We start from the raw sequence: 11,119 nt of genomic DNA on the forward strand, positions 1-11,119 counted from the left end.
TTTTTTTTTTTTTTTTTTTGGGCCAGCTTTAGCTCTGGGGCCTTGCTGCTGAAAACATAGATACAATGTTGCGGTCCGAGCCCGGCTGAATGGAAGCCCTTTTCTGGGGTTTTGTTTAGCTTCTTATTTGCAACATAGTATATAGTTGCTTAGAGTTGCAACTGAGAGGCTGGCAAGTGAGGCGGGGAACGTTGGAGTCTGCAGCAAGCAAGCCTCCCTGCTCGCTTCAGTGCCTGGCTGCCGGCCGCCATCTTGGCTGACAGTTAATTTGCATATACTCACTGATTAGCCAATGAAAAGGGTAGCGGTCGTACGCTAATTACCATGTTTCTCTTTTATTAGTGTAGACTAGAGGCCCAGTGCATGAAATTCATGCCCAGGTACAGTCCCTAGATCTGGCCTGCAATCAGGGCCATCTTCCCTGGCTGCCCGCAGCTGGCCCCACCCCCGACTGCCACCCACCACCAGTCCAGGTCCGTCACCAGGCCATCGGAGCCTGATGGCCTGGGGGAGGAACCAAGAGGTCGGCCGTTGCTGCCCACTCACCGGCCATGCACCTGCCGCAGATCACCCTCTGTGTTGGGGGCAACCCACAGGGCAGGGACCTTGGCCAGGCACCACCCCCATCCCCTGCCACCAACCCCTGGTACCTGTTCACCATCGGGCAATAGGAGAATACCGGTCGAGGAAAGGGACCAAGAGTTGGTCAGTGCAACTCATAGTGACAGGTCGAACGGTCGTTCTGGTCATTCCGCTGTTGGGGTCTTTTGCAATTACCCTTTTATTATATAGGATATGCATAATCCATGAACACAGACATTAGTGTGGTGAAGGCCAGGGTGGCGGGGAGGGAGATGAAGGGGAGGAGGCAATGGAAAAATTGGCAGATATCTGTAATACTCTCAACAATAAAGATAAAAAATAAAAAATAGGATAAAATAGTAATTTTTTTAAAAGATGTCTGTAGGGGTGTGTTACTTCTGGAGTCTCCAGGGGAGAATCCATTTCCTCTCCTACTCCAGTTTCTCATGCCACATGGCCCTTTCTCCATCTTTAAAGCCAGCTTTGTAGCATCTTTAGTCTCCCTCTGATTCCAACAATTCTTCCTTCCTCTTCCAAATGTTAGAACCACCATGATTTCATTAGTCCCACCTACAGTCTTATGGTCAATGTTACCTTAAAGTCAGCTGATTAGCCAACTATTCAATCTGCTACTCTAATCCTATCTTGCAACAAAAAGTAACATATTACAAGTTCCTGGGGATTATGATGTGGATATCTTTGGAAGCTCTGCCTACTATGAAAATCTTTTCAATAATGTATTCCATGGTGTCACACAAGGGCCCTTATATAAAAAAATTTAAAAAGGTATTTTTCAGAATATCATATGATGTCATTTATAAATACTTATCGTAATATATAAAAAGGTAATATGCAAATTAGGCCAGGACACCATAACGGGATGACAGGACAGGAGGAGGTTGCGCAGGTGAGGCCCTAGCAGAGATGGAGACAGAGACAGGCGAACCTGACTGAGCAGGCGCGGCAGCTCAGACGGCCCAGAGCACACACAGGTAGGGGGGCCGGGAGAGGGGGTTTGGGGTTGGCTGAACCACCGACCCGGCTCAGGCACCCCCAGAGTGGACACAGGCAGGGGGGCACGGGGGCTTGGGGTGGAAGTCAGGCGTGGGTCTTGAGAGCCCACGGCGGCGGTCGGGCCTGACTCCCGAAGCAGCCCGTGTGGTGCCTCCTCCCACGGCGGGAGGAGGGGCCTCCTCACATGATTTCAATCACACGCTGGGCCTCTAGTAAAAGATCATTGAACAATGAATTTATAACAGCTTCTAGAATGAGTGAATACACTATACATTCAAAATTACATGCAAAATGATCTCTGGTTCTAAAGAACTAGAACTACCTACCCCTGACACTAACACAGCCACACCCTTCTACTCAAAGTGTGGTCCATAGACCAGCACCTACAGCAATCACACCACCTGGGAACTTGTTTCATTCAAAGAATCTCAAAAACAAAAAGGAATCTCTGGCCCACCAAGACCTGCATTTGAACTATAATCCTGGTGACTTATATGCACATTGAAGTAGGAGAAGTGCTGGTCTAGACTAGATTTTCTCACCTTCTCATGTTGGGAAGTAGGGCAGGATAATTATTGGTGTTGGGTATTATAGGTGTTTAGTAACCTTCCTCCAGACATTGCCAAATATTTCCAGGGGCAAAATCAACTCGGGTAGAGAAACACTGGCCCAGAGTTTGAAAATTAAAATCAATCTGACAGATTCCAATCAAAGCCCATCCCTTGTTTAGCTCATAACTTTGAGCAAATCAATAAACTCCTTCAAACTCAGTTTTTGTAAAGGGAATGAAAGTCATAATAGAATGGACATTTTGAAAAATTAAATCAGGCAAAGTCTATAAGGTACTAAGCTCAGAATATATGGCATACAACTTTCAAAATGAATCTCATAATTAACAAATATTTTCTAATGAGATATCAATGACAGATTTTCACTTGAGAAATAAGTACAAAATTCCTTATTATTTTGACAGATGTGTCAGGAAGCCAATGAGTGTGAAGCCCAGGATTCCACATCAAAGGAACACAGTCCATTTGTTGGAGAGGAGAGTAGCAATTCTCTAGAGACATCAGGGCTGTGTCTCCACCACAGATCAGTGCTTGAGGATCACAGGGACCTGGCCTGATGGGTTCCATAATCTCAGACATTGAAGAAAATGTTCAATCAGTGTTGGAATAAGGTAATAAGAGGTTAGATCTCTGGAAAGCAAGTAAGATCTAGACAAGGCATCATAAACACTGAACTCACTTGGCCTTTAACCTGGTCTCTTGGGATCAGAGAATCATTAGGAAAAATTTCCTTTCTGTTTATTCCAGAGATCCACAGGGAAATCACATGCTTAGAAGTTGGAATAACCCAAGAAAAATGTGCCTGATGAGCAGGTATAGAGAGAGCTGTAAATATCTCTCCTGTTCCATCCTCGGCTTGTACAATGCTGGGAGACAGGACATGGTTGCTGCTTTTGATTCCTGAGCTGGCTCAGGGACTGATGCTTCACTCCTTCCTGCTGTCTCATGTGGGGCAGAGCTTCAGTCTCATCATCAACCATTCAGGGAGCCATTCAGACTTCCACACAGAGACCTTCCTCTCAGAGACCCATCCAGGTGAGCCTGGGAGGCCAGCAGGTACATCAGGAGAGGGTCAGAGGGGATGGAACATGTCAGCTTTTACCTGAGTCGCTGTGACTCTAAGCAGCCAAGCCCAGAGACCCTATATCTCTGTTTGTATTCTTGGTTAAGTAAAGTACTAACTTATACTCAATTTACTTAATATGCTAATAGGTATGTATCTCTTTGACTCTGCAATATACGGCCCACAGTTGACAGTTGGGTGGTGGGAATGGGAGTCCAGTTTGATGACACAGTAGAATGAGTGAGATGCATAAAATGGCTCAGGTGAAATGAAAACGTATGGAGGAGCTTTGCTGTTCAGGGAAAAGGAGATAGAGTATTGGGTGTGGAGGACAATGCAGTGAAGTGAAAGTGTTTGTATTACATTTTTAAGATGGGGTGTATTTGAAATAGCTTTGTGTTCTTTGAAAAGATTCAGGCTAATGAATGTAGATATGAGTATCTTAAAACAGCAGTTAGTGGGACATACATTGCAGTCTCTTCTCTCAAGCTGGTATTGACACAGAAAATATTTAATAAGCCTAAAGAGGAATACTAAATAGTTCTACTTCATTCCTCGTGAGGCTGCATATATTTGGGGTTTTGTACTCTTTTACTTTCTATATTGCACAATTAGTGGAAATTCCTGTCCCACAGTCACCCTTATCCTGCAGTGGTCATTTTTCCATACTTGGAATGAGAAATTCTGCCATGCACTTGGGGAATATAAATTGAGGATTGACCAACTTCCAGCCAAAGAGTGTAGTGTGCTGAGAACCAATACTTTTTACAGTTCAGTGATAGAGAAATTAAGGCCACACATTGTACCTTAAGTCTTAATGACACAAAGGCATCATAGTTCAGAACAGTTTACATCTGTATAATGAGGACTTCACTGTCCCAGCTAAGGGGGTGGAATATCTCCAAATAGTTTTAAATTTTCTTCTTTACTTCATGTGGGATTTCAAAGTAAAATGCCCTTAACCAAGGAACCTAATGAATAGAGAGACTTAAACTCAGTTCCATCAAACGTATTTTGCTGAATAAATTACTCCATGAGATTTCCATTGCTGCTGCAAAATATTCCTGCAGTCGTTGAAAGTGACCATATACAGGTCTAGGTACCAGAAGCCTGAAATGAGTCTCATATCAAGATGGGCGCAGGACTGGGCTCCTTCAGCTCAGGGGAGAATCTGTTTTCTTCCCAATTCCAGTTTGCATTGCTGACCACCTGCATTCCTTGACTCAGGGCCCTTCCTCCTTCGTCAAAACCAATAGTGTAGCCCTGGCCGGTTTGGCCCAGTGCATGGAGCGTCGGCCTGCTGACTCAGGGGTCCCAGGTTCGATTCTGGTCGAGGGCATGTACCTTGGTTACGGGCACATCCTCAGTGGGGAGTGTGCAGGAGGCAGCTGATCGATGTTTCTCTCTCGTCGATGTTTCTGACTCTCTATCCCTCTCCTTTCCTCTCTGTAAAAAAATCAATAAAATATATTTTAAAAAAAACAAACAAACCAATAGTGTAGCCCTAGCTGGTTTGGCTCAGTGGATTGAGCATCCGCCTGTGGACTGAAGGTTTGATTCCAGTCAAGGGCACATGCTGGGGTTGTTGGCTCAATTCCTAGTAAGGGGCTTGCAGGAGGCAGCCAATCAAAATTCTCTCTCATCATTGATGTTTCTATATCTCCCTCTCCCTGCCTCTCTGACACCAATAAAAATATATTTAAAACAAAAAATAAACCAATAGTGTACATTTTCATCTTGCCTCCCCTTTTGCATCTAGGGGACCATTGTGTTTACCTTAGTTCCACCTGGATGATCCAGGCTCATCTTCTATTTTAAAGTCAGTCAATTAGCGCCCTAGCTGGTTTGGCTCAGAGGATAGACCATCGGCCTGTGGACTGAAGGGTCCCGGATCGGTTTCAGTCAAGAGCACATGCCCAGCATGTGCTGAGGAGTGGGAGCGCCAGGGAGAGGTCAATGTGGGGAAAAGGAGACATAAGTAATACTTTAAACAATAAAGAATTAAAGAAAAAGGCAAGAGCAAATGCCTGGGTTGTGAGTTCAATCCCAAGTGGGGGCGTGTAGGAGGCAGCTGATCAGTGATTGTCTCTCATCATTGATCATCTAACTCTCTCTCCCTCTCCCTTCCTCTCTGAAACCAATAAAAAAATATATTTTAAAAATAAAATAAAGTCAGTCAATTAACAACCCTGTTCCATCTGCTACCCTAATTTTCCCTTGCTATAAAAAAATAACATATTTAAAACTACTGGGGATTGGGATGTGGATGTCTTTTGGAGGTTCTTATTCTACCTGCTACAAATCATTTTTCAGTATTATTTTGTGTCACTCAAGGGCCCTTATACAAAGGAAACAAATATTTAATCATAGCCTCTAGAATGAGTGAATAACTATTCCTTTAAAACTCCATGCAAAGACAATACTTGGGTCATAAGACCTAAAACTACCTGCAGCTAACTCTGACACAGAACCACAGCCTTTCTACTCAGAGAGTGGTCCTCAGGCCTGGACTTGCAGCATCACACCACCAGGGAGCCTGTCAGATATGCACAGTCTCTGAGGCCTCCAGACCTGCTGCATCAAATTCTGCATTTGAGCCAGAATCCTGGGGATTCCATGGGAACATTGAAATTGGAGAAGTACTGATCTAAACTAAGTTTTCTCACCTTTTACCATTGACATTTGTGGAGGGATAATAATTGAAGGGGGTGCTTTTTTGTGAATTGTATTTGTTTTGTGGTATGCCCTCAGACATGCCAGACACCCTCAGGGCAAAATCATTTCTGGTTGAGATCCATTGACTAAAATTATACTCAAGGCCCATCACATACTCTCATATTAACTTTGAGCAGATAACTAAACCCCATCAGCTCCTCCCTAGGGCTTTGATCTCCCTCCCTCTCTTGAGTTCTCTACTCAAATGTCATTTTGTTTGAAGATCTTGCCTAAATACCCATAAAAAATAGAATGCCGTCGTCACTTTCTCCTCTAGACCTGCTCTCATTATCTTCGTATGCTCTCTCACCATTTGTAATGTTATATTTATATATTTCTATTATTTGCTTACATATTCTTGCCCCAGATTGAGTTGTAGGCACTTTTGTTCTTCAGCATCCTCTACTCACACCCCAGACAGTACTGAAACCATGGTCAGCACTCAGTTCATATTCCTGAAATGCATGAAAAAGTTCTCATTAAAACTGTAGTATACCTGACATCTTATGGAAAAAGCAGATTGGGAAAAAATTCCTACTCTGAAATGACACAGGAAGGTCCTAGATGGAACCAAACCCAGACCAAAATACTGAAAATAATTTCCTAACTGCAGGAGACACACTGTAGCATTAGAGCCATGTGAGTAATACTAGATTGTGTGAAATGTCCTCATGCTCTTTTCTTCTTTCTTGGAAGTCACCCCCACCTCATGGAACCAGGGAATCTTACAAGAGCATCAGAATTTATTCTCCTGGGTTTTTCAGAGGAACCAGAACTGCAGCCCCTCATATTTGGACTGTTCCTCTCCATGTACCTGATCACTGTGTTGGGAAACCTGCTCATCATCCTGGCCGTCAGCTCAGACCCCCACCTCCACACACCCATGTACTTCTTCCTCTCCAACCTGTCGTTGGTAGACATCTCTGTCACCTCCACAACCGTCCCAAAGATGCTGGTGAACATCCAGACACAGAGCAAATGTATAACCTACGAAGGCTGCATCAGCCAGGCTTATTTTTTCTCACTCTTTGTAGTGTTGGATGACTTGCTCTTGACTGTGATGGCTTATGATCGCTTCGTGGCCATCTGTCACCCCCTGCACTACACAGTCATCATGAACCCCCGGCTCTGTGGACTGCTGGTTCTGGTGTCCTGGATCACAAGTGCCCTGCATTCCTTGTTAGAAAATTTACTGTTGTTGCGACTAACCTTCTGTACAGACTTGGAAATCCCCCACTTTTTCTGTGAACTCAATCTGATGGCCCAACTTGCCTGTTCTGACAACTTTCTTAATAACATGGTGATGTATTTTGCAGCTGTGTTCCTGGGTGGTGGTCCCTTTGTTTGTATCCTTTACTCTTACTGTAAGATAGTGTCCTCCATACGTGCAATCCCATCAGCTCAGGGGAAGTATAAGGCATTTTCTACCTGTGCATCTCACCTCTCAGTTGTCTCCTTATTTTATGGAACAAGCCTAGGAGTGTATTTCAGCTCTGCTGCTGCCCAAAGCTCACACTCAAGTGCAGCAGCCTCAGTGTTGTACACGGTGGTCACACCCATGCTGAACCCCTTCATCTACACTCTCAGAAACAAAGACATAAAAGGGGCCCTGAAACGATTCTTTGGGATGGCAGCCATAATAAAACAGCTGTGCTGAGTCTGAAAAACTGCACTTGATCTCATGGCTTCAAGACTAAAATCCAGAAATAAGATCCTTTAATCAGATTGTGTTTGTAAAACTTGCTTCTTTTATTTGTTTCCGAGAATTTCCATTTATTTGAGTTCAACTTCTCTATACAATTTAAGTAACCATTTCATTGCACTTTCTGCCACGTCTATTATACAGAGAGTCTTTCCCTTTCTCCTTTGTTCTAACCTAACAGCTTTTCCCAACCTTTATCAGAATGCAAATTCCAGTTTATTTCATGGACAACATGGATTTCTGAAGATTAATTTATTCTCAAATGAAATCATTGTAAGGAAATTGTTTTTATTTTATAGATAAAATAGTCATAATTATTCTAGTGTATTATTCATGTGGGAAAAACTTTGCTTGGTTACTCACACTATTTATATAATTTCATTCCAGAAAAATCTGACACCTCAATTTTATCTTTTATGTTTCTCATTCTTTATACATCAGTACTTTCACTGCTCTTCCTGATAATGTTGACTTTATCCTTGTTCCTCATAAGTCTCTGCCTATTGATGGTAAAGCTATAGGCTGAAAATGCCTGGGCACTGGCCTTGGGCTCTGCTACTGGTTCCTCAGACCACAGTCAATGTTGTGGCTGGACAGGCTCTTGTGGTCCTTATTAAAATTGCAACAATCATGAGGGATCTATGAAATCACAAGGTTTATTACTCACAGGTCCTGGAGGATATACAGCATCCTAAGGGCCACATCAGAAGATCTCAGAATGGGGAAAGGGAGGAAGAAGGGAGAGAGATAGAGAGAGAATAGGTTGAGTTGGGCGAGGAGACCTCAGTGCTTCTCTAGTAGCCTTGTCATAAAGCTGGCAATAGGATTATTTGAGACTAGTGGCCCCGTGCAGGAATTCGTGCACCAGTCGTGTCCTTCGGCCTGGCCTGCAGGATTGGGCCAACACCAGCTCTCTGACATCCTCTGAGGGGTCCTGGATTGTGAGAGAGTGCAGGTCAGGCCGAGACCCCATCAATGCATGACCAGGGTCAGGAAGGGATGCGGGAGTTTGGTCAGCTGGAGAGGGCTAGTGGGAGGCCTCCAGGGCATGTCCAGTTCATTGTGCTCAGTCCCAATTGGCCGGACCCTAACAGCAAGCTAACCTCCCAGTTTAAGCATCTGCCCCCTGGTGGTCAGTGCATGTCATAGTGAGCGGTTGCTCAGCCCTAGCATATCATTAGCTTATTTCACTTTCATTGGTGAATGGATGACTGGACACTTAGTATATTAGGCTTTTATTATATAGGATAGATGTCTTTGAAACAGCTGTCTCATACATCAAAAGTTTAATGTCAGGTATTTACACTAATATCATGCTACTAAGATTTATAACTAATCTTCTCATTTTATTATCTTATTCACCTCAGTGCCCAGAATACCTACAATAATACCTGGGAACATTGATTATCAAGTATATATGTCCCAGTGGCTTCTATATGGATATGAGGCAGGAAAGAAAGAAACCAAAGCCCCCACTTCTGGGCATGATCAAAGAGAGAACAGTTTATGGTAGGAAACCCCCTGCAGTGGTTAGAGGTCACAACAACAAGGACTGACCAGAACCAGATCATTCCAAGATGGAAGAAAATTGACAAAAGACCGACCCCAAAGCTCATTATACCATCATTACAATGAAAACTGACACCACAAATAGAAAGGTGGCCAAGGGGGACAAACTCCATGACACTTCCAGAACAACCCTGTTAGGAACAAGGCTCCCTCCCACCCAAAAGGCAGAGTCAGAATTTGGTGCCACAGCGCCTGGAGACCACCCCCCACCCTTCCACCTTGAATACACATAAAATCCCAGGAACTAACTGACCACCTGCGCAACTCACTCTCGATTTGGTCTGCTCATATGGGTACTTTTTTTCTACAGTGGCACCCACGCCCAGGCCTCTTTCTTTGTCTTTATCTGAATAAAACTTGCTTTATTCTCACTTTGATTCATTCTTCAAATATTTCCTGGATGAGTCAAGGACCTGAAGGTCACCTGTCACTCAAAAGTTCTGGATTGTGCTGGGGCAGGGCCAGCCCCCAGCACAGAAGTGGTCCAGTAACACATACATACATGAGAGGTACAGAGACAAAGGGGAAATGAGGTATATGTGACATTCTGACCTAAAGATAAGGTATTGGAGATACTATCCTTTCCCCATTGTATACTCTTGACTCCTTCTTCCTAAATTAATGACCTTATGTGCATGGGTTTATTTCTGGGCTCTCTATTCTGTTTCTTTGATCTATGAGTCTGTTTTAATGCCAGTACTGTACTGCTTTAATTACTATAGCTTTGTGTGTATTTTGAAACCTGTGAGCATGATGCTTCTAGGTTAGTTTTGCTTTCTCAAGATTGCTTTGGCTATTCAGAATTTTTTGTAGTGCCCTACAAGTTTAAGAATTGTGTGTTCTATTTCTGTGAAAAAAAATGACATTGGAATTTTGATAGAGATTGCATTGAATGTATAGTTTGCTTTGAGTATTTTTTTAATTCAATCTAGTAAATTTGAAGATCTAATTGGCTTTATTAAGTGATTCATGAATCAGACAGCATCCCACCTAACAAGTAAGACAAATTTCTGAAGGGTTGTACAAAAGTAGAAAGTTTTTTTTACAGAGAAGAATAGCATAAGGGAGCTTTTAAAAATGAAAAAGAAAGGATTTGAAAGGGACTTGACTTCATTTTGAGGGGGCGGGGGAGATTAGAACAAGAGGGTTTTGTCATGCAGATTCCTTCTTCCTTCTACAGGAATGGAGAGGGCCCATGTGACAGATTACCTAACTGGTGCTTGACCAAAAGATTCCAACCTGGTTGATTAAAATTGTATTTCTGAAAGTGTAGACACTTCCATTAGATCCAGTATTAAATCTGGGTCTGGCATCCTGGACTTTTAGCATGAGTGATGCCAATATTAATGCTTCCTATCAGTGACCAGGGTATACCTTTCCATTTTTTGTGTCTTTTTTTCATATTTTTTAAACATATTTTTATTGATTTTAGAGAGGAAGGGAAAGGGAGAGAGAGAAACATCAATGAATGATGAGAGAGAATCATTTATCGGCTGCCTCCTGTTCTCCCCCCGCCCCCTGGGGATTGAGCCCGCAACCCAGACACGTGCCCTTGACCTGAATTGAACTCAGGACCCTTTAGTCTGCAGTCCAACCCTCTATCCACTGAGCCAAACTGGCTTGGGTATATTTTTGTCTCTTCTTCAATAACATTCAGCAATATGTTATAGTTTTCAGTGTACAGGTCTTTCACTTCCTAAGTTATGTTTACTCCTAGTATTTTATTCTTTGTGATGCAGTTGTAAGTGGGATTAATTTTTTAATTTCTCTCTCTGACAGTTTGTAATTAGACAACAGATTTCTGTAAATTGATTTTGTATCCCACAATGTTGCTGAATTCATTTCTTGGTTCTAACAAATTGTTTTTATTTTAAACTAGAGGCCCAGTGCACAAAATTCGTGAAC

The 11,119-nt window shown here is 43.0% G+C and overlaps 1 protein-coding gene across 1 annotated transcript; it reads left to right on the top strand.

Annotated features, from left to right (window-relative positions):
- Window positions 1-6,652: 6,652 nt before the first annotated feature.
- Window positions 6,653-7,600, top strand: LOC102261111 (putative olfactory receptor 7A2). Its single transcript, XM_005876329.1, has one exon. It carries the CDS (start codon window positions 6,653-6,655, stop codon window positions 7,598-7,600), a length of 948 nt encoding a protein of 315 aa, XP_005876391.1.
- The last annotated feature ends 3,519 nt before the right edge of the window (window positions 7,601-11,119 follow it).

The sequence above is a fragment of the Myotis brandtii genome, unplaced genomic scaffold, assembly GCF_000412655.1.
Source record: "Myotis brandtii unplaced genomic scaffold, ASM41265v1 scaffold485, whole genome shotgun sequence".
Taxonomy (NCBI): Eukaryota; Metazoa; Chordata; class Mammalia; order Chiroptera; family Vespertilionidae; genus Myotis; species Myotis brandtii.